The 25,768-nt window shown below is 40.2% G+C and overlaps 1 protein-coding gene across 6 annotated transcripts in view; it reads left to right on the forward strand.

The window, feature by feature from the left end:
- Positions 1-10,815: 10,815 nt before the first annotated feature.
- EDEM3 (ER degradation enhancing alpha-mannosidase like protein 3) overlaps positions 10,816-25,768 on the forward strand; it is a 73,026-nt gene continuing 58,073 nt past the window's right edge. For 5 of the 6 annotated variants that reach the window (XM_086343408.1, XM_086343412.1, XM_086343410.1 and 2 more), the window contains exons 1-2: positions 10,825-11,435; positions 18,953-18,998. In XM_086343408.1, the coding sequence (XP_086199534.1) occupies positions 11,275-11,435; positions 18,953-18,998 (207 nt within the window). In that variant the 5' untranslated portion in view covers positions 10,825-11,274. Of the gene's footprint in view, positions 11,436-18,952; positions 18,999-25,768 lie in introns of all 6 variants that reach the window. The other variant, XM_086343409.1, reaches the window with a different exon arrangement.

The raw sequence follows: 25,768 nt of genomic DNA on the forward strand, positions 1-25,768 counted from the left end.
GCTTTAAGCCAACTTTTTCACTCTCCACTTTCACTTTCATCAAGAGGCTTTTGAGTTCCTCTTCACTTTCTGCCATAAGGGTGGTGTCATCTGCATATCTGAGGTTATTGATATTTCTCCCGGCAATCTTGATTGCAGTTTCTTCCAGTCCAGCGTTTCTCATGATGTACTCTGCATATAAGTTAAATAAACAGGGTGACAATATACAGCCTTGACGAACTCCTTTTCCTATTTGAAAGCTGCATACCAAACAATTAAACAAGTTACAGATGTTTTAGTACTTCAAGGCAGCAAGGAACATGCTAACCCATTTTAGAAAGTTATTCATGAGGCAAGGTATTGGCTGGTTAAATGCTGCCTCCAGGGGCAGACTGTGTGTTTATGAAACTTGGCTTTGCCAATTCAATGGCTGGCAGGTTGAGGGACTCTTGGTATATCACTTTCCTCATCTGGAAAATGAGAATTGTAATAGTACTCCACAGAATTGTTAAAAGGATGAAAAACAATGTATGCACACAATGCACACAGAATGGTGGTTGAATTCATTGGACATCAGCCATCATTTTCTTATAATCCCAACAAGAAGTGGGGGGTGGTGATCATGATCATTTATTAAATTAGGAAAGAATGAGATTTTCTTCTTCAGAAAATATGGTGTGGACAACATCTCTCCTATCTTCCCAGCTCAAAATATTCCCAGGACCCCCAAGCCTAGACGGTATGTTGCAGGCAAGAGTCAATTCTGACTCCATGTTGGATCTGTTTCTTTGACTTTAACCTTTGCTTTTCGTTGCTTTTGTTATTATAATTATACATAAAGATCTGTCTTGGGGAGCCATGGTCCTCTGCCTGAAGAGATTAATACATCCCCTCCCTGATGTTGGCCATTCTAGGAGATATTTGCAAGATAATGGTTTTTGCTTCCCCAACTCCTCCCCTTCTCTGTCCTATAAAAGAACCCAGCATCCAGACCCCTTGCTGCTGCTGCTGCTGCTGCTAAGTCACTTCAGTCGTGGCCGACTCTGTGCGACCCCATAGACAGCAGCCCACCAGGCTCCCCCATCCCTGGGATTCTCCAGGCAAGAACACTGGAGTGGGTTGCCATTTCCTTCTCCAATGCATGAAAGTGAAAAGTGAAAGTGAAGTCGCTCAGTCGTGTCTGACTCTTAGCGACCCCATGGACTGCGGCCCACTAGGCTCCTCCATCCATGGGAGTTTCCAGGCAAGAGTACTGGAGTGGGTGCCATTGCCTTCTCCGCCAGACCCCCTAAGAAGATGGTTATTTTGAGACATTAGTCTGTCACCTCCTCAGTCTTCTGGCTTTCTGAATAAAGTCATATTCTTTGCCTCAACACCTCCTCCCTTGGTTAAGTGGCCTGTCATGCTGTGAGAAGACAGTTTGGACTTGGTAACAGGTATTTTTAAGATGTAGGTAAGAGTTGAAACACATTGTATTTTAAAGTAAATAGGTATAGATTCCACACAAACCATGTTCTATCCTTTTTAGCATTCCCTACTCAAAAAACTTATTTCCCCTCCCAAACCAAAGTAACAGATTTTACCGTGTGGTTGTCCTCTTCTCTAATCCTCCCCACTCTTCACCCAAAAAAGCTTCCAAGAATTTAAAGGAAGGCACTGTATCTAACCAAATCTAGGGCACTATGCAAAGAATTAATCAGGAATTCCAGGCTGGCTAGTTGACCTTGCTGCCCTCCTAGGACGTTCTCAATCTGCCATTACTGTCAGCCCCCTATTGGCAAGACTTCAGGCAATTTCAGAAGAGGTAGAGAGGGTGTGGCTGCAGCTTAAAATTGGAGCAGAAGCTGTAAAGAATAGTACACTTCAGAGAGAGGACCATGAGACACAAGAAAACAATAGCCTCTGACAGTCAACCCAGTCATGGGATGATGAGAGACAGAGGGCTGCCTTTGCCTCACACAAGAGAACTTCTTATAAGGTTCTGGAGGCTCGCTCATGCGTCACAGGGAGATAGGGCTCTGCCATGGGGAACCCACAGATGAGCAAAGGCCAGCATTCCTCAAGCCATGTACATCCACAGACACTGTATTTATCATTCTAAGAAAAGGTCATGGCAGGGTAAGGGATTTTAGCATTGCTTAGAGAAGGAATGCTTTCTGAGTAAATTTTCAAAGAATCCTAGAGAACTGTTTTATAATTCCTACAGTTGGCTGGTAAATCTAACATCTAATTCTATATCAAAGACGTGTGTGTTGAGGGGTGGGGTTGAGGTACAATTGACACATGGCATTATCCTAATTTCAGGCGATAACATAATGCTTCAATATTTGTGTGTATTACAAAATGATTACCATAAATGTTAACGATTTATGTTAACCATTTATATATACTATTAATGATATATCATTATGTTAACGATTTATATATACCATTTATGTTAACGATAAATCTAGTTAACATCCATCACCACACAGTTAAAAAAATTTTTCCCTGTGTTGAAAACTTTTAAGATCTACTCTCTTAGCAACTTTCAAATATGAAACAGTATTATTAACTATGGTCGCCATGTTGAACATTATATCCCCATGCCATTTATTTAATAGCTTGTAACCAAAAGTGTGACTTTTATAATATACCTAAACTGGTAAAAATTGGGTGCAATTTGTTTTCTCTCTTTCTAAGACAAATGGAAACAGACAAAAAAAAAGACATCAAATTAATCAATATGAATGTTTCTGGGCAAACACTGTTGAAAATATAGCTTAACTTAAAAAATTCTTCCCATAATTTTTATCGCATTTTATAATCAGTCACCACAGTCTGCCCAATTTCTTGGTGACTCATTATTACATCTTTCTTAGCAAAGGAGAATACCTGCATTTCCTGTTAGCAGGATTTTCCTTTCCTGAATTTATGCAACCTAATTATACTGTTTTTTTTTTTTTTCTCCCTTTTACTCAAAATAACATGATGGGGAAAGAAAAAGCCAGGCCAGGAGCACTTACTGTTTGTGTGTTCATATGATCTGAGAGAATCTGACAGAGCTGGGGGAAGGAGATCCTTGGACTTCAGAGACCATGTAATAGAGTTTGGGTGATTACATAAGTTTTTATTTAAATTGGGACAGTTTTGAAAATGAAAGAAAGCACTAATCAGATAAAATAATAGGATAATGCTGTAAATCAAGAGGCAAATGAGAATTTACGGTCAACCTAATACGGTGGAAATGGTCTGGACTTACAACCAAACCTCGACTGTACCATTTCCTTGCTTTTGACTGGTGCAAAGTGATATAATCTCTGTGAACTTCATCTTCGTTAGTAAAACAGGGATAATAATTCTCACATGTTAAGAGAGGGGAGAGGGACCTGGTGTAGTACATATCCTTTGTTAAATATTATCCTGATGATGTCTGCATGTGTATCCAAAGTTCTTCACCATAGACAGCATGATATTATGAATGGATTAGGTTAAACTGCACTTGAGGTGCAGTCAGTTGCCTCATCACTAATCCCTACTCTAGCATGGCAGCTGGAGAGGTCATCAGGAAGACTCCTTATAGAGGTAGGGACTTCCTATAGAGGTAGGTATAGATTTCCCTGGTGGCTCAGTCTGTAAAGAATCTGTCTGCAATGCAGGAGACCCAGGTTCCATCCCTGGGTCAGGAAGATCTCCTGGAGAAGTCAGTAGTGACCCAGTCCAGTATTCTTGCCCGGAGAATCACATGGACAGAGGAGCCTGGTGGGCTACAGACCATGGGATTGCAGAGTTGGATATGACTGAGTGACTAACACACACTACAAGTACATTTCTAAAGATTATTCTATTTAATATTTGTAGTTCAGTTGCTAAGTCGTGTCCACCTCTTTGTAACCCCATGGACTGCAGCACACCAGGCTTCCCTGTCCTCCATTACCTCCTGGAGTTTGCTCAAGTTCTGTTTAACAAGTGTCAAAAGTGAATTTTCATTGTTGAAATTAGTGGTCAGTCACAATGGATGTTAGAAATAGTTCTCATTAATAGAAATTGTGATTTCCAAGATAGATGGACTAGCTGAAACATATTAGAGGTACTCCACTCAAGCATGAACAAGTTGTACAGAGCTGAACCATTAGAAATGCTGTGTGGGAAGGAGGGCTTCCAGTGGGTTGATGCTAAAAGGGTGATAGAATCCTGGCTCCGGAATATTGTTCATAGGCCTCCAGCGAATCTTCCATGTAAGGTCATGACTGCAGAATCCAAAAGGACCAAGACCTGGCACTTCATCAGACTCCCAGAACAGGTGCTCTATGTCACCGTGCCTGCTTGCTAAACAAGTGTTTGTTTAACAAACATCTGTATGACAGAAACTGGTCTAAGACTTGGTTTAATTATAAACTGGTTATGAGGTGGTTGGAAAATAGTCAATTTTCATCCCAATTCCTAAAGTTTGGCTGCTATCACAATCTACAAAAATAAGCCAGCAGTTTTGCATAATTAAATCATTTGCAAGTTAGCTGCCGTTTCGTAACCACTGATCAGTAATGTAATTCCCCATCTAGAACTAACTTCAGCCCATCCTTGGGGGCCATATGGAATGAAAAAACAAACAAAACAAAAATGAAAAACTGAGGCTTAAATAAACTGACTTGCATAGAATGGTAAATGGTAGATCCAGGTTGAGAGCTCAAGACATGTGATTTGAAGCTCAATGCTTGGCACAGAGCAAATGTGTGTGTGTGTGTATGTGTGCATGTGTGTGCATGCACACACACACACACATCCATGTCAGATGAAGAGGAGGAATAGGAAGAAAAGGGAAGCAATGTGAGGGGACATGGAGAAAAACCATGTAAAAATTAGACATTAGAATACAGTGCCCTGGGAACCCAAAGAAGTACTAAAATTAAGTGTAGGCCCCTAAAGAAGGAATAGAAAAGCTCTGAAGATATTTGCTCAAGAGCTAGCTCTAGTTCTAAAAATAAGAGTAAAATAATAGTTCTATAAATAACAAGAAAGTCTGTTAGAAAACAAACTTATGGTTACCAAAAGGGAAGGGGGGAGGGCTAAATTAGGAGTTTGGGATTAACATATACACACTGCTGCTGCTGCTGCTGCTAAGTTGCTTTAGTCGTGTCCGACTCTGTGCGACCCCATAGACAGCAGCCCAGCAGGCTATGCTGTCCCTGGGATCCTCCAGGCAAGAACACTGGAGTGGGTTGCCATTTCAGTCTCCAATGCATGAAAGTGAAAAGTGAAAGTGAAGTCGCTCAGTCGTGTCCGACTCTGTGCGACCCCATGGACTGCAGCCTACCAGGCTCCTCCGTCCATGGGATTTTCCAGGCAAGAGTACTGGAGTGGGGTTCCATTGCCTTCTCCACATATACACACTACTATATATAAAACAGATAAGCAATAAGAATCTACAGTATAGCACAGGGAACTCTACTCAATACTCTGCAATAACCTATAATGGGAAAGAATCTGAAAAAGAATAGATACATGTATACCTGAATCACTTTGTTGTACATCTGAAACTAACAATACTGTAAATCAACTATACTGCAATATAAAATAAAAATTAAAAAAATAACAAAGTCCATTAATCTTTAGCAGTGGACTGAGAATAGTACATTTGTACCCTTGAATCCTACTCTCAAAAAGGGCAGATTTTCTCTTCTGCTCTTCATAATAATATCAATGGCTATTATTTACTGAGCTCTTTCAAGTAGTGCTAAATATCTTACACACATCATCTTATCACCTTCACCACACCTCTATAATGAAGGTATTACAGCAATTAAACAATTTGATCCTCCTTAAAAAAAACCCACTGAAATAGGTACCATCGGGTTGGCCACAAAGTTCCTTTGGGTCTTTTCCATACGATGTTACAGAAAAACCTCACGCAAACGAGAAAACTTTTTGGCCAACTCAATATTATTCCTATTTTACAAATGAGGAAACAAAGGCACAAAAACGTTCTGTAATTTTCCTAAGATAACATGGCTAATAAGCTGCACAGTTGGCTCAGCCTCACTGTTCTTGGCCATTAAGCTACCTATGCAAGCTGTGCAGAATGTTGTTGAATGGTGCTGACTTAAAACCTTGTGGCCAGTCTAACATGTGAAGTAGAAAACTATGCTGACGGAGGAGCCTGGTAGGCTGCAGTTTATGGGGTTGCTACAAGTCGGATAGGACTGAGCGACTTCACTTTCACTTTTCACTTTCATGCATTGGAGAAGGAAATGGCAACCCACTCCAGTATTCTTGCCTGGAGAATCCCAGGGATGGGGGCGCCTGGAGGGCTGCTGTCTATGGGGTCACACAGAGTTGGACACGACTGAAGAGACTTAACAGTAGCAGCAGTACAAAATGTGGATTTAGGAGAGAGGGGCCAGAGGCAAGATGTACTCGCCTGTGAAGAGCCATGTGATCTGGAGTTGTTGCTGATACATAAAGTAAATGAAAAATGGCAAGTGAACTCGAGACCCAACCACGAGGGTGAGCTCAACATGAAATCTGACATAGGAGTAAAGCCTCTTGCCTGAGAGCACTGGTGTGGGTGCCGCAGAGAGAAGTGAGATTATAATCTGAAGTTGAAGTGATGTTTAAGATCTCAACTCTGATTGAGAGGAGGAAAAAGCCCTGGGGACATCTCTGCGGGGTAGTGAATCATTCAAATTTCCCATTCTCTTTCTTGGAATTTGGAAACCTCAGTTCGAGAGCCAAGCACGGAGTCAGTCCACACCATTCACCAAGTAACGTTTCCATGAAGTACTCTTTGTAGGGCCCTCAGAGTCCCAGTTGTAAATGCAGAATAAGTACTGTCTTTATTTATTTAATGTCTGCAAGATTGGGTTCTCAGGAAGAGAAATGCTCTGCAAATTCCACACATTCTCCAACAATAGGAAAAGTGATTTGAAGAATGACAAAATCACCACTCCCAAATTCTACACTACAGTTTTAGGAGAAATTAGATCTGTCATACTCAAGAATTCAAGTCATTTAGAGGCAACTGCTGCCGTAGGTCAGTCTCACACAGCTGGTCGCAGCCTCCTGGGACAAGTTCTAAGCCATCATATTAAAGTGGAGACTTTCCTTTATGTTTGTGACTCCATATGATTCCAACCAGGGCTCCAACCCCTCCCTACTTTCTGATTCATCCACGCAAGCAAGTAAGAACACCAGGTGAGCATACATATTTACATAAGCTTCAAGGCTGCGCAAACAAACTCTCACCTGGGTAAAGGGCAGTATATAAATGGCTCTTCTTACCATTTTTAATGGGCTTTACACATCTAAAATCTCTTCCTTAGTCTTTTAAAAGTCCTTATCCCTGTTCTCTTCCCATCAGTGTTTTTCCTTCTGTACAACACACCAAGGTCTCTCTCATTTAACTCTTGGTGGTGGTGGTTTAGTTGCTAAGTTGTGTCTTACTCCTGCAACCCCACGGACTGTAGCCCACCAGGCTCCTCTGTCATGGAATTCTCCAGGAAAGAATACTGGAGTGGGTTGCCATTTCCTTCTCCAAGGGATCTTCCCAACCCAGGAATCGAACCCTGGTCTCCTGCATTGCAGGCAAATTCTTTACTGACTGAGCTATAGGGAAGCCCTATTTAACTCATATCCTTTTTATTACTAAGTGTATAAGTTCTAAAATAATGTGTGTAGGTTTTGAAATAATGAATGTCAAAGTTTCCTTGCATTCACAAATTGCCAATTAGCTAAGAATTTCTATTATTTCTAGTAAGGGGTTAAAATGGGTTCTTTTTTTGTGAATATATTTTTCTTTTACTTCCATGGGCTCCACTTTAGATCTGTTAGGTTACATTGCTTTTCAGGCCACATCTTCTATCCTTATGGGTTTTGCAGAGATTAGAGAAAAATGGACTCAACAATTGGCTAGAAATGGAATTTCAGTGAGGGATAAAAAGTTGCTTACTATTTAGAAAGTCAACAAAGATATGTTCTATATTCTTATTATACACTTTTAAAATGCAGTGTTAGCTTAAAAACAAGTAAGCCAAGGGGAAAAAACAAACAGAAAATGCTACACATTAAAAGCCAGTACTTCTCCTTCCTGAGGACACTGTTTCTCAGTGATCAGTCAGTTCAGTCACTCAGTCATGTCTGACTATTTGTGACGCCATGGACTGCAGCATGCCAGGCTTCCCTGTCTATCACCAACTCCTGGAGCTTGCTAGACTCATGTCCATGGAGTCGGTGAAGCCATCCAACCATCTCATCCTCTGTTGTCCCCTTCTCCTCCCGCCTTCAATCTTTCCCAGCATCAGGGTCTTTTCCAATGAGTCAGTTCTCAGTGACAATTACTAGTGATTTTTGATTTCTTATAAATGCTTGGAACATCAGGAAGGCAAAGAAAACTGAGTTACTTCCAATAATTCACTACAAATAACTGACCTGACCACATTTCAATATAACTGAAGGTCACTGACTATTTTTCCATTTCCTTTGTTCTAGTTTTCAAATTCTGAATGATTAGTCTTGACCTTTAGCTTGCCATGTTCTCTGTGTCAGAGCCAAGAACAATTCCCAGGTATTTACTCAGCTAACTTCATCACTAAAGCTGCCAAAGAGGATCCAGGATGGAACTAACATAGGGGTTGCAGGTCTGTACAAAGGATAAAATTAAATATTGCACAGAAATGACCTCATGTGTTTTCACAGCCTCCACGTAAGTAGATAAATATTGTATTATTACCACTTGATAGATAGGGAAACTAAAGGGATAAGGAAACAAATAAAGACATCCGACATTTACTGAGAACCTATAATAGGAGAGGCAGTGTTGAGTTCTGGAACATACACATGAATAAGCTGAAGTCAACACCCTCCAAGTAGTCACAATCTAGTGGACATGGCTGACTGTGAAAAAACAACAATAATACAGACACAGAACACAATGGGAGGATGACGTCTGATGGCTGGAAGGTTTGGGAAGGATTTTGTGGTGATGAAATCTGAGCTGAGACTTAATGGTTAGGCAGTATTCTACAGACAAAGATGGTGGGACGGCAGAGGGGCCAGTTAAGATCAAAGGCATAGAAAGGATATAACATGAGACTCTGTCAATTATCCCATAGGACTTCAGTGCAGGGCAGGGGCAGAAGGGAGATAATGTGTTCAGAGGGTTTGCAGATATTCTTGAATGACAACTCTGGTAGCAATGTAGAGAAAAGTTAGGGTGGCAAGGAAATAATTTAGGCCGCCACTGTGATGGTTTAGGAAAGAAGTTCAGGAGGCTTGAACTGAGCAGAAGTAGCACTATAAAGAAAGGCAGTGATAGCAGAAGTAGACTGTATATAATTAGCAAGTGACTGGACATAGATTGCGAAGGAGGACGATGAGTTGAAGATGATTCTGACAGATTTGAATCACTGAACACATTACATTTGAGCTTATCCTTGGACTAGACAGAAGGGGATTTCTATTAGGGAGGTCTAGAGATCAGGATGGGCTTCCCTGGTGGCTCAGATGGTAAAGAATCTGCCTGCAATGTGGGAGACCTGGGTTTGATCCCTGGGTTGGGAAGATCCCCTGGAGGAGGACATGGCAACCCACTCCAATATTCTTGCCTGAAGGATCCCCATGGACAGAGGAGCCTGAGGGCTATAGTCCATGGGTTCGCAACGAGTCAGACACGACTGACTAAACACACACACACAGATCAGGAGAGCTACTGAGTCACAAATCAACCACAGCGATATGATGGCTGAATCCACAAGAGGGCAAGAAATCACCAAGGAATAGAGTACAAAAAGAAACCTGACAAGAGTTTTATAGAATACAAAATAGAGTACAAAAAGAAAACCTTAAGATGCAGGAAACACCTGCATTTTAAGACAGAGATGGACAGTGAAAGAAGAGTCATGGGTGTCACCTGAACAGATGGCCTAAGAGGGAAGCAGATGATGAAAGGGATAGAAATCAAGGACGAAGGGCTGAGCTGCTGAGAGGAGGACTAAATGATTTCCTGTGGTCACACAGGTCATGCCCTCCCTCCTAAGCTCCGCACCTACCTACTGAATTATCACACAAGAAAAACAATGTGGTTTTTCAAGAGGAACTTATTTTCTCATTTTGCCAATGGTTAACCTGGGACTTGGTCATCAAAATAAATTGCAAGTTCTAGTCTTCATTAAACTTTCTTCGCAGCTCACACTAGTTTCCTGACGTTGAGCTTTTCGGATGATTATTATGAATCAAGTACCAGGCCTCCCGTGCCCTCCTTCACACTGGTTACACGTTAGGGCTTTCGAGTCACAGAGGTTGCTTGGTATCTAACTCAGCAGCGTGGCGAGGCTTGTAACCTAATTTCTCCGACCTCGGTTTCCTGGGGGCGGTGGTACTTACCTATTCAAGTTGAGAAGAGTGCGTAAGAGAATGCAAGTAAAAACTCTCAGCACTTTGCCGTCGAAGGCTCAATTCATTTTTGCTGTTACAGTATTGAAATTTCCCTGAAGAAGAGGCCTGGTCTCCTGCATTGCAGGCAGATTCTTGACCATCTGAGCCACCAGGGAAGCCCCCAAAGAGACTATTATTCCCTAAGGCAGGCGTGCAGCATTGACCTGAGGCCGTGTGAGCCTCATTCCTGCCAGACCGCAGCGAAACGTATTCGCAGGAAGATGGATAAAGAGCTGACGGGTTTTCCCGTGGACTCTGCAGACCACGGAGGGGGCCGCTGGCTGCCGGGCGCCGGGACAAGCGGGATCGCAGGACCCACTCCAGCCCCTTGAAGAACCACACGTCCCAGGGTGCAGCGCGCCCACCCAGGATGGCAATTTGGCCCGGGTGGGGTCGGACTGCGAGCGAGCCGGGGCGGAAGCGGTGCACGCTGGGACCGGTAGTTTTCGCGTCTCAAGTGCACCGGTCTGAGGACGGCCGAGCGGAGAGGTCCCTCCCCAGTCCCGCCTTTTGTCCACGTCTCACTTCTGCCGACTAACGTTCTCTCCTGTCCCCGGGAGCCAGCCCTTCTCCGATCCAGTCCCCATTGGTCCTGAGGCGCAGCGTGCCTGGGCTCTACCCGGAAGTAGCGTTTGGGAAGGCGGTTTCCTAGACTACGACACCGGAAAGCTGGGGGAGGCGCTCCGGGCTGCTGAGGGCTGAGGGCGGTGGCAGCGCTGGCGCTGGGGACTGGCTTGGTGGCTTCGGGAAACTGCTCGGCGACGGCGGCCGTTCGCGTCCCTCCGCATCCCGCCCTCAGCACGGCTCGCAGCCCCTTCGCCACTGGCGTCCGGCAATGTGTCCCACCGGCAGGGCGTAGCAGCTGCGCGTGCGCGGAACCGCGGGGCCATGAGCGAAGCCGGCGGCGGCCGGGGCTCTGGGTCCTCGGTCCCCCAGCGAGCGCCATGGAGCCTGGTGGCGGCGACGGCCGCGCTGTGCCTGGTGTCGGCCACGTCCGTGTGGACGGCGGGGGCCGCGCCCATGAGTCGCGAGGAGAAGCAGAAGCTTGGGTAAGGGTGCCTGACAGCCTGGGGGTGGGTTTCCTCGTGAGGCTGACCACGGGCGAGGGTGCCTGTCATTGCGACCCGGGCGCTCAGTGGCCTCTCCTGTCGCGACTGGGGACGGCTGTTTCCTCGAGAGGACCCTGGCGGTGTGGACAGGGTGCGGGAAGACGGGGGCCCGCGAGGCGACCTCGGGGGGCTGTCTCGGGGGTGTCGCCCGGGCTGTCTGTGACCTGTGTAGGCTCCCCAAGACCAGCCGCGGTGTGTCAACGCAGCTGCCGTGTCAGTGGCCCGGGAAGGGGGCTCCGGCCGGGGTCCCTGCGCGCGAGATTTCTGCGGGCGTTCTTCATTCAGAGAGGTGGTTAGATTTCTCGCAGCAGGGAGCTCCCAGGTGGGAAAAATGCGGCTGATCTCCCTAGTTAAGGAAATCATGTTTACACCTGTTACGGACTAGGGGGCGTTCATTGGAACTTGAACTTTACGCATTTTACCATTTCCTTTGCAGTGTTTCTTGCGCTGCATCTTCATAGAACAATATTGGATGGTAGTGGTTCGTAGCCCAGTAGCCCAGATTAAGTATACTTATTCACTTTACTCAAAGTAGTTTTATCAGTCTTGAAAGGCATAAAATCATCAAGCTATATGTATAGCATTTCATTTAGAGTCAGTATTCCTAATATAGGCCAGGTCCCACAGATGAATAAAGGAAAAGCCAAGAACCGGTAGAAAATGGGCAAAGGGCATGAAGAGTTAACTCACATAAGAGGAAATGCAAATGCTTAATAAACATGAAGCTATTCAACCTCATAAATGTGAGAGATGCAGATTAAAACAATGAAATAGCAGTTTTTTGGCCATCAGGTTAGTAAATAGAAAGCAGAGTGCATGAATAGAGTACTGCCTGGATAGTTGAGCGGTGAGAAAAAACTTGGTGGGAGTGTAAATTGCTATACTTTACTTACAGTCTCCTGAAATTTAAATTGTCTGCATCCGCTGATTCATTAATCCCATCTCAGAATCTATCCTACAGAAATAAAAGCACTATTAAAGTAGAGATAGGTGTACAAGGATGTGCATTTTGAAGTAGCAGAGCTGTCCCTTGGAACGTTCATGTTGTGGAATAAAACTCAGTCCTCAGAGGAGTTAGGCCATCAGAAGGCTGCCCAGATTATATTTTTAAGACAAAAAAAGTGTAAGTTATAGAATAATATCTGTGGTACCATCCCCCCCCCTTTTTTTTAAAGAATAAATTGTCTAAGCTCAGAAAAACATGGAAAGATGATTACCTCCTGGAGTTATGATGGAGATGATGTGAAACCATCAGGATTTGTTTTAGATACAGACTTCCACTTTACTGAAATTGTTGCTCAGTCTTGCATTAGTTTTTAAATAAAATAGCAGGAAAAGACACTTGTTGGAAAAAAAAGTATCAGCTATCCAAACAAAATGGACTAATAAACTCTAATAAGGGTCTTAAATTTCCCCTTTATAGATTTAATGTAACACTGATAACTGCTTAACTGAATACTCAGTGTTCAGTGCCAGGCACTTTACATATACTGTCTCTGTAATCCTGTTTTTTAATGAGGTGAATGCAATCCCCATATTGCAGATGAGGAAATTGAAACTCAAGGTTGATGTGTTCAACGTGACAGAGCTAAGTAAATGGTGGAGCCAGTATTCAAACCCAAATGCTCCCAAGTGCCTCAGAGCCTGTGCTCCCTGCACTTTGCTGTAGTTAGTTCCATAAGACTTGGAAAGTGATGCTTCAAGTCTGTTAAGGAGAGCAAGTATTTTTATTTGACTGCCACTCCCTCCCCCCCCCTTTTTTTTTTTTTAATTTCTGTTCTTTTATTTATTTATTTTGTCACACTGCACAACATGGGGGAATCTTAGTTTCTAGACCAGGGATGGAACTTGTGCCCCTTACAGTGGAGGTGTAGATTCTTAACCACTGGACCGCCAGGGAAATCCCTTCCCTTTTTTATTAAAAGTTTTTGTTAAGAAAAGTCATTTGAATAACTTATTTTTGACCAAGACAAATTTTTAACTAGAGCGGTCCAACCAAATTGGCTTGAGATTTCAGCTCAGATTTTGAGATCATTTATGAAAGTGGTTACAATTATTTAGGCTTGTTAATTTAGATTGCCTTACTTTAGGATAAGAGTATAATAAGAGTCTATAGCTACAAACCATAAATACACATTGCTTGACTGTTTTCTCCTCTGGGAGTTTTCAGGAGACTGAACTTTGATTTGTTAGATTTACCGGTACAGTTTTTTTCAAAAATCCAAATAATGATTTATGATAAAAAGCAGAAAATGCCCCATCCCTTACCCTCCCCCTAGACTAAACTGATGATAAGGACTGAAATGGTTAGGAATAGTAAAAAATTGCTTGGTTACTTGCAGTTTATAGCTTTTGGAATCATTTAGCTGGATATATGTAGTCTTATACTTCATGGAATTCATTGATTGTTTTTGTGTTTTAAATGTTGCAGCAGTTGTTAATGTTTTTACTTTAAAAATGAAGTGTAAAACACTTCAATGTCTGTAGCGTATTGGTAAGCAATGTAGCTTTAGAAAAAGCTGACGTACAGAAATTATTTACAGTGAAGAAAGAGTGGACCTGATTTCCAATACATTTTTATTCAGTTGTTAAAGATACAAAACGCAACAGAAAACTGTGTTTCTGTATAATATAGTAGTTATTCTACCATTCTTTATTTAAGTATGATTGTTAGGACTTAGGTGTAATTAAGAAAGTGAGAGAGCTCAACTGGATAGTACATACCTCCGGTTTGAAGTATGATTGGTGAAATTTGGTGATCATGGGATGGTCATGTGCTTCATAAATGTAAGAATTGGGAATAATGTGTCATTTGCAAACATGATTTATTCATCATCTTGAAGCTTGAGGGCAAAGTTGGGTTAACAAGTTAATGCTAATGTTATCTGTAATATATATGTCTAGGCACTACTGTTACCAGTTACAGGAATTTATCTTAACAGTAATTTTTTATTCTATTTCAGGGGAAGGAAAAAGGAATTTCCATATTCCATTTATTGATATCAGTGCTTAAAGGGAAAACTTAGCTCTTTTTTTGGTTCTGTTTATTAGCTAATTTGAGAGTTCTTTGTCACCTACAATATAATATAATATAACTCCATAATTTTCTGAGATAACTTGATCCATTTTCTATCATACATATAAACATATAAAGAATTAGTGTTTTAGCAAAGTGGCTTATCACCTTGTTTTCCCTGAGCTACCAGGGAAGCCCCTTTTAATGATTAGGTGTTTTTAAATAATCATTATTTATAAAAAGTTGGTAGGACTTGGCTTGTTCAGTTCAAAAGGTTGAGTGTACTTGATTCTGCTGATTATTATAGCAGATTCTGGAAATTAGTCCTTTTGTGTCTGCTAGCTTTACTGTTACCAGTATTTCATCATCCATGATTACAGCTTTTAAAATGACAATTGCAATACAACAGGAGGTAAAATAAAAATAGATCCAGCCATTTTCTTTAAGACTCTTAATTCTTGACATTAGTGATTGAAACTTTGGGAATAATAGTAAGAATTAATACAAGACTGTTATTGATAAAATGTTTTTCTTTTGATAATTATCGGGAGACTTGGCCTTGCCTCGCCCTAACATTGACTTTTGTAGTTTTTCTTATAAGACTCCCCCAGATTTAAGAGTGTTTAATTGAAAGACTGATTTCTTGGTCTTGGTCTTGCAGATTTTGACTTAGTAAGTCTGGTATTTGTTTTAATTGCTAAGTCCTGTGCAATTGTTTTGCGACCCCACAGACTGTAGCCTGGTAGGCTCCTCTGTCCAGGGGATTTCCCAGGCAAGAATACTGGAGTGAGTTGCCATTTCCTTCTCTAAGAGATCCTCCCTACCCAGGGATGGAACCTGCATCTCCAGTATTGGCAGATGGATTCCTTGCCACTGAGCCACTTCAGTATAAAAAAATGGAGACCTTGTTACTTATCTGATGCTTTCATGGATTATTTTGGGTAATCCCTAAAGTGTCTATCTACAATGCGGGAGACCCAGGTTCGATCCCTGGGTTGGGAAGATCTCCTGGAGAAGGAAATGGCAATCCACTCCAGGATTATTGCCTGGAAAATCCCATGGACGGAGGAGCCTGATAGGCTACAGTCCATGGGGTCACAAAGAGTCGGACACAACTGAGCGACTTCACTTCACTTCAGCTGAAGTAGATGCATTAGTCTCATTTTCCAGTTGATCAGACTGAGGATTTTAGAGCTAGAATGTGCCCCGAGGACACAGGATTCAGTTCAGTGCCCCAGGCTCTACTTATTCTGGGTAAGAGCTCTAGGTAGAAATGGAGCCTGGCTATAGGGATTAGATCTGATAGAGTGCCTGAAGAACTATGGAGAGGTTCCTAACATTGTACAGGAGGCAGTGATCAAAACCATCCCAAGGAAAAGAAATGCAAAGGCAAAAATGGTTATCTGAGGAGGCCTTACAAATAGCTGAGAAAAGAAGAGAAGGGAAAGGCAAAGAGAAAAGGAGAGATATACCCATCTGAATGCAGAGTTCCAAATAATAGTAGGGAGAGATAAGAAAGCCTTCCTAAGTGAACAGTGCAGAGAAACAGAGGAAAACAATAGAATGGGAGAGACTAGAGATCTCTTCAAGAAAATTAGAGATACCAAGGGAACATTTCATGCAAAGATAGACACAATAAAGGGCAGAAACAGTATGGACCTAACAGGAGCAGAAGCTATTAAGAAGAGGTGGGAAGAATACACAGAAGAAGAAAAAAGAAAAGAATATGAAGAACTGTGCAAAAAAGATCTTAATGACCCAGATAATCCTAGTGGTGTGATCACTCACCTAGAGCCAGACATTTTGGAGTATGAAGTCAAGTGGGCCTTAGGAAGCATCACTACGAACAAAGCTAGTGCAGGTAATGGAATTCCTCCTGAGCTCTTTCAAATCCTAAAAGATTATGCTGTGAAAGTGCTGCACTCAATAGGCCAGCAAATTTGGAAATCAGCAGTGGCCACAGGACTGAAAAAGGTCAGTTTTCATTCTAGTCCCAACAAAGGGCGAAGCCAAAGAATGTTCAAGCTACTGCCCAATTACACTCACTTCATATACTAGCAAAGTAATGTCCAAAATTCTCCAAGCTAGACTTCAACAGTATATGAATCGAAAACTCCCAGACGTTCAAGCTGAATTTAGAAAAGGCAGAGGAACCACAGATCAAATTGCCAACATCCTGTTGGATCATAGAAAAAGCAAGAGAATTCCAGAAAAAATCTTATTTCCGTTTCATTGATTATGCTAAAACCTTTGACTGTGTGGATCACAACAAGCTATGGAAAATTCTTCAAGAGATAGGAATACCAGATCACCTTACCTGCCTTCTGGGAAATCTATATACAGGTCAAGAAGCAAGAGTTAGAACTAGACATGCAACAATGGACTTGTTTCCATGTTCCCAATTGGGAAAGGAATATGTCAAGGCTGTATATTGTCACCCTGCTTATTTAACTTCTATGCAGAGTACATCATGGGAAATGCTGGGTTGGATGGAGCACAGGTTGGAATGAAGATTGTTAGGAGAAATATCAAATACCTCAGATATGCAGGTGATACCACCCTTATGGCAGAAAGGGAAGAGGAACTAAAGAGCCTCTTGATGAAGATGAAAGAGGAAAGTAGAAAAGCTGGCTTAAATCTCAACATTCAAAAAACAAAGATCATGGCATGCAGTCCCATCACTTTATGGCAAATAGATGGGGAAACAATGGAAACAGTGACAGACTTTATTTTGTTGGGCTCCAAAATCACTGCAGACGGTGACTGCAGCCATGAAATTAGAAGATTCTTTCTCCTTGGAAGAAAAGTTATGACCAATCTAGACAGTGTATTAAAAAGCAGAGACATTACTTTGCCAACAAAGGTCTGTCTAGTCAAGGCTATGATTTCTCCAGTAGTCATGTATGGATGTGAGAATTGGACTGTAAAGAAGGCTGAGCGCCGAAGAATTGATGCTTTTGAACTGTGGTGTTGGGGAAGACTCTCGAGAGTCCCTTGGACTGCAAGGAGATCCAAACAGTCCATCCTAAAGGAAATCATTCCTGAATATTCATTGGAAGGACTGATCCTGAAGCTGAAGCACCAATACTTGGGCCACGTGATGCGAAGAACTGACTCATTGGAAAAGACCCCGATGCTGGGAAAGATTGAAGGCAGGAAGAGAAGGGGACAGACAGAGGATGAGATGGTTGGATAGTATCACTGACTCAATGGACTTGATTTTGAGCAAGTTCTGGGAGATGGTGAAGGACAGGGAACCCTGGCATGCTGCAGTCCATGGGGTTGCAGAGTTGGACACGACTAAGTGACTGAACAAAGACACAGGGAGTTGACTCCTGGCCTTGCCATTTTCAGTCAAGGCAGGATGACCTTGTCTAAGTTACTTAACTTCTTGGTTTCTCATATTCCACATCTGTAATATAGTAATACCATTACATAAGGGTTGTTGTAATAATTAAATGAGTTAATATATGGAAAGCGTGTAAAATAGTGACCAGCATATATTAAATATTACAAAGTAAATATCATTATTGCTTCTCCAGTATTTGACAATGCTGTGGTCTGTCCTTCTATATGTCAATGAAACCATGAGTTTCTGAGCAGTTCTGTCGTGCTCTGAGAGCCAAAACTGCCAGTGCATTTCCTGCTTATTAGGGGGCAGTCACATAATTAACCAGGTCATGAATGACAAAGGCAAAATCTGGTGTGGGGATCAGAAATCTCCACTTTAAACAGTCATTTTGGAATTTTGAGAAACAGAGTAAGCCAAATACACGGATTTCTTTTTGAGGATTAGTTTTCTTACTTCAGGAATGAATATTGTTTATTGACTTTTGACAGTTTTTTAAAGGAGCAAAAGGTACACAGTAGAATCATAAAATATAGCTTTTGGAAATGTGACCAACATATTAACAAATATGTGTTAAACTAGACATTAGTGATCTTATTTAATTTAAGGGGAAAGGCAGAGGCTTGATAAGAGTATTGTTATTTTATAGTAATACACATTCCACCTCTTTTTTTTTTGGTTGAATGTTTAGTATAAGCAATAAATGTTAATTATTTCTTTGGGGGCTTTTTATTGTTTTCCCCTTTTGAGACATTTATATTAAATAATTTTGTTAAGAGGTAATTGTTTTTCATCATCAGATTTTCTTCTCTCTGCATGGCATGCATCCTTCAACAGTTTTCTTAGGAAAGAGTATAAGATGAATTTTATATGAATTTCTGGAATAGTGAAAGGTTGGCTTAGCTCTGTGTGATTCATGAAAGCTTGTCTGCTAACAGTGCTGGTCTATTTCCTGACTGTGTTTATATTCCTTCCTAACTAAATATTTCTTTTGTTTTTGTTGGTATATGTTTATGAAGGAGTATTAACTTTTTGAAAGACATTAAGTAGAATATATTTAACTTTTTCCCATTTCTGCTCTTTTAAAATTAGGAATCAAGTACTGGAAATGTTTGATCATGCTTATGGTAACTATATGGTAAGTAGAAAGCTTATCTTAATATACCATTTATGTGAGCTGATTATTATGTGAGCGCAGTCAACTGGGAATTTTATAACTTGAATTAATAAATTTAATTTTCGTTAAAAATTCATTTTTAAAGGACGTTTTTAAAAATAGTGTCAACATAGGGTAACAGGGTATTCCTGATAGTGGTTCTTAGAGAACCAATATATTGAATAGGTAAGAATAAATTTAATTAGATTATGAAACTGTATTTAAGTAGTTTCCTTTGATGCTATCAATGGTGTGTATTAAATAGTTTGCATAGTTACATATGGTAAATATAAACATGAGTAAGGTGCTATCTTTGCCTTAAGGGAAATGCTTCTCTTAACTAAACAAAAAAGTATTTACAGAATTACTATATTCACTTTATGAAGAAAACCATTGCTTTCAGAGAGTCAGACTGTCACCTAGTTTCTGTCCAAATGATATCCTCACAGTGGGCCTTGATTTGAATATATTTTTTTTCTAGATATGCTGGTCCATATTATTTTAAAATGCCTTAGTGCTCACTTGAGTGAAATAACAAGTTTAGTTTTGCAAAGCAAAACATGTTCTGGAGACCTGTTGCATAATAGTGAATATACTTAATGTTGCTAAACTCACGCTTAAAAATGGTAAAGTTTATGTTCCATGATTTCCACCACAATTAAAAATTTAATTTTAATTAAATAGTACAGGACTAGGAGGTAGGGAAGGGCATTTGTAACTGCCCCCCCCAACCCCAGTGACCTCTTGCCCCCCGCAATAAAATGATCTTAAAATGCAAAAAAAAAAATCATAATAATTTTTAAAAGATAACTAGCCAGCAAATTTTAGAGTTCTGAATACAGTTTTACAAGTAAATTTGTGTAATTTTGACGAGCTTAATCAGATTATTCTGAGAATTACTTCTTATGAAGTAATTGTTATGTCAGCATATCTTCTATGATTAAGGCCTGTAAATGTAGTTGGGGAAAGTTTGGCAAAGAACTAAGTTTAATTGATTCTGCTGTGTTTTTCAACTGATTCTGAATCCATTTTTCTGTTACCCAAATATCTTCATATGTCTACATTATCTTTGTGAACATGTAAGTACATACGCTTTTATACATTAAAATTTTTTTTAAGCTTGTCTTATATTTGATAATTCCTATTCCCTTCTATACTGTACATCTTTTAAGAGTACATACTGAGTTCTTAAATGTTTTTAGGATATAATGGTGATGAAGTTCTGGGTGTTTTTACAGTTTTGAATTCATTTCTCAAGATTCGGCCATTCCCGTAACATTTCTTTCAAAATCATTTATCCCTGGTTAATTCAGTTTGGGCAAAGCATAATTTTCTCTAAGCTAATAGTTTTAGGGTGGCCAAGTGGATCTAGGTTACATCTTCAAACCTAAGCCATGTCATAAATGCATACTTTTAGTTCCGAGGTGAATAAGATGTTATACAGCTGGATTAGTTCAGTACATCTCATTGTGAATAGGGTCTTCTTTTGTGAAGCACAGTATCTTTAACATTTTGTTCCTTATTAGGTAAACAGCTGAAAGTTATATCAGTACATTTTTTCCTAACGTAGAAATGAGTTTCTGACAGAGCAGCTACCGATGGCAGCCCTCAGAAGACTTCTTGGTCCAGTTCTTATTTATGGACCCTAACTGGATAACTTTTATTACAGTCATCTGCCTGCAAGATCTAAAGGAGAGGGATTTCAGTTCCAAAGACCAGAAACTCTTGGAATTAACACCCCTCGCCCTCCATTTTTCGAGTGGAGTCATACCCATCTGCAGTCCACTGCAATATGTATTTTAAAATGTTCAACTATTTTACGACATGAGTGACTCTTGCAGTATACTTGTGCTGTGCTCAAACTGTGTGAGGTTTGTAACCCAAGATTTAGTCTAGAATTCACACTTCCCCTTTTCAAGTTCTCAGCTAACATGAAACAGTTCTAAAATGTTAAACAGAGACCAGGTACGTTGTACTTGTTATGTGAAGTCAGTTGCAATTTTTTTCTAGTTCCTATACTCAGAAACACTATTAGCTTGTTATAGAGTAAAAGTATATATAGATTTTGGAGTTAGATGAGTTTGAGTTCAAATCCTATATCAGTTATTTAGCTTGAACCTTAAACAGATCATTTAACTCCCTTGGGCAGTGTCTTCCTATGAAAAATGGGGATGAGTACAAAGGATTATTGTAGAGTATAAGATTTTTGAGATCACAGGGCCTTTTCTTTACTTTTTAATAAATTCATCGTCTATATGTCCTATATTTAACTGGCATCATGAAAAAATGAAGTGAAAATGTTAGTTGCTTAGTTGTGTCCAACTCTTTGTGACCCCATGGACTGTAGTGTGCCAGCCTCCTCTGTCTGTGGAATTCACCAGACAGGAATACTTGAGTGGGTAGCCCTTCTCTTCTCTAAGGATCTTCCTGACCCAGGGATCAAACTCAGTTCTGTTGCATTGCAGGCAGAGCTACCAGGGAAGCCCAGCTGGTTCCCTACCTGGTACATGAATGGGTTTTTTGCTTTTTTGTTCTTGAAAGCATTGACTTGAATTCTTATGAAGGTATAATCAAATGGGTTTTTTTTTTTTGCATTTGATTATTGTGATATATCTTTACCTTTTAAAATCAGAAATTGTTTAATAAATTTTATTAGAAGTATAAAGTGAAATAAAAGTAAAGTCGCTCAGTCGTGTCTGACTCTTTGTGACCCCATGGACTATAGCCTACCACGCTCCTCTGTCCATGGGATGTTCCAGGCAAGAGTACTGGAGTGGGGTGCCATCGCCTTCTCCAAGAAAGTACGTTAATGGTTAATTTGGGGATGTACAACTCTGTTTGCTGTAGTCAGTTGCCTTCTATGCTAAAATGGCTTTTAAATAAATGTTGAAAACTTTTCATTTCTTACTAGACTTAAAAAATATTACTCTCCAGTCTAATACACAATTACAGCAATTCTTTTAACTTTCTTGGTTTTGGGAAAACAATATTATTTTCCAAAGACAAGCAGAATAATATTAAAAGCAAAAACTCTGGAAATGGAGCAGGACACCCTGCGATAGCTCTGCCAGCTGGATTACAATGGGAAAGTCACCTCATCTCCCTGGACCTGTTTCTTCATCTCTCTCAAATGGTTTGCCTGCTTCACAATGTTTTAAAGATTAAGCAAGTTAATATAATTAAAGTACTTGGAATTTGTGTCCGGCAGATAGGAAACACTACGTGTTTATTGCTGCCAGCTACTGCCGGTATCATGACAGCTGCTAGCAATTCATTGTCTATCTGAGACTGAAATGGCCCTCCTAAAATTTATTGAGGCTTTAACTCAGAACTCCTTCCCTACATGGTGCATAGAACTTTCTTCAAACACACTCATTCTTTCCTGTTCGAGGCATGTGGTCTTTGAACTTTGTTTTTCTTTATGATTCCCCAGGTTCTACTAATGTTATTTTTCAATAACAATGCCCTGCCAGCCTTAGGTAGATTACTAAATCTTTGTGTTACTGCAAGACTTTTCTGGTGTTACATCCAAGACTTTTCTGATTTTATCAGTTGGTAGCTCAGCTGGTAAAGAATCCATCTGCAATGCAGAAGACCCTGGTTCGATTTCCTGACTCGGAAAGATCCCTTGGAGAAGGGATAGGCTACCTACTCCAGTATTCTTGGACTTCCCTGGTGGCTCAGATGGTAAAGAATCCACAGTGCAGGAGACCTGGGTTTGATCCCTGGGTTGAGAAGATCTGTGGAGGAGGGCATGGCAACCCACTCCAGTATTCTTGCCTTGAGAATCCCATGGACAGAGAGGAGCCTGGCGGGCTACAGTCCATAAAGTCACAAAGAGACACGACTCAAGAGGCTTAGAACACATGCATTTTATCAACTAAGAATATTATTTGGGGCTATCTCAGCATCATAAGGAGCTTCCCTGGTGGCTCAGATAGTAAAGAATCTGCCTGCAATGCAGGAGACCTGGGTTCAATCCCTGGGTTGGGAAGATTCCCTGGAGAAGGAAATGACTACCCACTCCAGTATTCTTGCCTTGAGAATTCCAAGGCCAGAGAAGCCTGGTGGGCTGCAGTCCATGGGGTCACAAAGAATAGGACACAACTGAGCAACTAAGCACACAGTAGCATAAATACTAACAATTATAACGAATGTACTTGACAGATCTCTAGCCTCAAACTGCGGTTTATCCGCAGTGAATTGCACAGATGACTTCCTTTTTTCCCCAAATAAAATGAAATTAGATGTGTTTTTTGGCAGTTCTTGTGCGACCTTATTTAACCTTAGACCACAGCCACTTTAGGGCTTCTATTAGCTTGTTTTTAGTATTTGCGCTGAGGCCAGTCTGCAGACTAAATTAGATGACAAAATACATGTATTTAGGCCACCAAATACAGAACTGTTTTGGATCTGAGCTCCCTGATCTGATGATCTCTGTCTTCTAATGTTTTTCCTGTTGACTATAGACAACTCATTTATCAACTATTATAAACAGAAACTACCTTGGTAGAGACCTAAACATTATAAATAAATTTTGAAAGAGTTGGTAAGTAGGTAAACTCCTAGCACAGTTTCCTTTAGCTAGGAGCATCATACCTATTCACTTTTAAGCTTGCTTTCGTGAGTGCACGGGCTTCCCTCATGGCTCAGACGGTAGAGCCTCTGCCCGCAATGCGGGAGACCCAGGTTCAGTCCCTAAGTCAGGAAGATCTTCTGGAGAAGGAAATGGCATCCCACTCCAATACTCTTGACTGGAAAATCCCATGGGTGGAGGAGCCTGGTAGGCTACAGTCTATGGGATTGCGAAGAGACAGACACAATTGAGTGACTTCACTTTCCTTCATCTTCGTGATTGCACAGTTTAAAGAAAAATCAGTATCCTTTAAACAAAAGGAACTGTTTTAAAATGTAACTTCTTATGAATTTTCAGATTTGTGTAAGCTTTCTTAGAAATATTTTTTCCTGATTTTTAAAAAAACATTTTTCATTGTGGTTAAAATATACATAAAATTTTACCATTTAAACCCTTTTTAAGTGTATGGCATTAATTATGTTCACATTGTTCTGCAAATATCACCATCCACCTTCAGAACTTTTCCATATTTTAATTTGAAACTGTACCAGTGTTTCTTTTTGATAGTTTCTTAAAAAGAGTAATTCTATAAATAAGTTTAAAAGTGGTATTAATGGTCAGGAGGAGGGCAGATACAAATACATGTGTATGTGCAATTTTTGTGTGTAAACGATTATAGGACTACCTTTTATTAATCATTGTTCCTTGGCCTCTACTTTTAGAACATTCTAAAACAACTGCCGAAGTGACTTAAATTCTATATTGTCTTCTCGTTGGTTTTTTTGTTTGTTTCTTAAATCATACCGTAATACTCTGTGTAGGATTTTGACTCAATAGAACCACATCTTCCTATATATTTAGGTAGAATTTACAGAGAAAAGAATTTCCGATTTCAAATGCATGGTTCTGTGTTGTACAGTTGAACACAGTTATTTAACTGGCACCACATTTATGATACAGAACATTTCCATCTCCCCAGAAGCTCTCTCATGCTCCTCTGCAATCAGTTCCTTTTCTCCACCTCTGACCTCTAGCAACCATTGTGATCTGGTCTCTGTCACTAGTTTTCCCTTTTCTAGGACTTCATATTAGTGGCCTCTTAGAATATGTATGTAGTATTTTGGTTCACATTCTTTCCTGTAGTGTGATGCTTTTGAGATTTGTCCATGTTGTTGGAGATATTATAGTTCCTACTTATTGCTCAGTAGTATTTGTTGATTTGGCAAAACACCATTCACTAGTTGATAAATATTTAGAATGATTATAGTCTTTGGCTCTTATTAAAAGACTGCTGTGAATTTGAGAATGCAGATTTTTATGTGGACATTCATTTACATACTTAGGAATGGGATTGCTGGGTCCTATGGGAAGGGTAAATTTAATTTTTTATAAGAAACTGCCAGACTTTTCTAAAGTGGCTGTAACATATTGCATTCCTTATGAGCAATTTAAGAGTTTCAGTTACTCCGCATCTTCTCCAACACTTGGTATTTTCAGTCTTTTTAATTTTAGCTATTCTAGTGGGTGTGTAGTGGTATTTTGTTGTGATTTTAGTTTTATTTTTCCTGATGACTAATGATGTTGAAAATCTTTCCATATGTTTAGTGTATCTTTTTTTGGTGAAACATCTGTTCAAATCTCTTGCTATTTTAAAATCAGGTCATTTGTCCTGTTATAACTGAGTCATAAGAGATATATTATTTTCTGGATATTAGTCCTTTATCATATGTATGTTTTACAGATATTTTCTTCCCGTCTGTACTTTGCCTTTTAATTTTCTTAATGTCTTTTGAAGTATAAATGTTTTAACTTGTGACCAAGTCCAATTTATTCTTTTTCTTTTATGACTTATGCCTTTTATACCCTACCTAAAAAAATATTTGCCTAGCCCAGAGTCACAAAGATTTTCCTGTTTTCTTCTAGGTGTTTTAATGATTTTAGCTTTTTCAGTGAGATCTACTACTCATTCTGAGTTAATGTTTGTATATATGGTGTGAGGTAAAGCTTTGTTTATATTTTTTTCTTTGTGGATATCCCATTATTCTAGCACGGTTTGTTGAAAAGAGTATCCTTCTCCCACAGAATTACTTTGGCACCTTTGTAAAATCAGTTAACTTTATATGCTTGGGTGTATTTCTAAACTCTGTATCTTTTTTTTTTTTTTTTTTTAAATTCC

Source organism: Bos grunniens, chromosome 16 (genome assembly GCF_055505025.1).
Source record: "Bos grunniens cultivar Pamir isolate PY7600 chromosome 16, Bosgru_T2T1.0, whole genome shotgun sequence".
Lineage (NCBI taxonomy): Eukaryota > Metazoa > Chordata > Mammalia > Artiodactyla > Bovidae > Bos > Bos grunniens.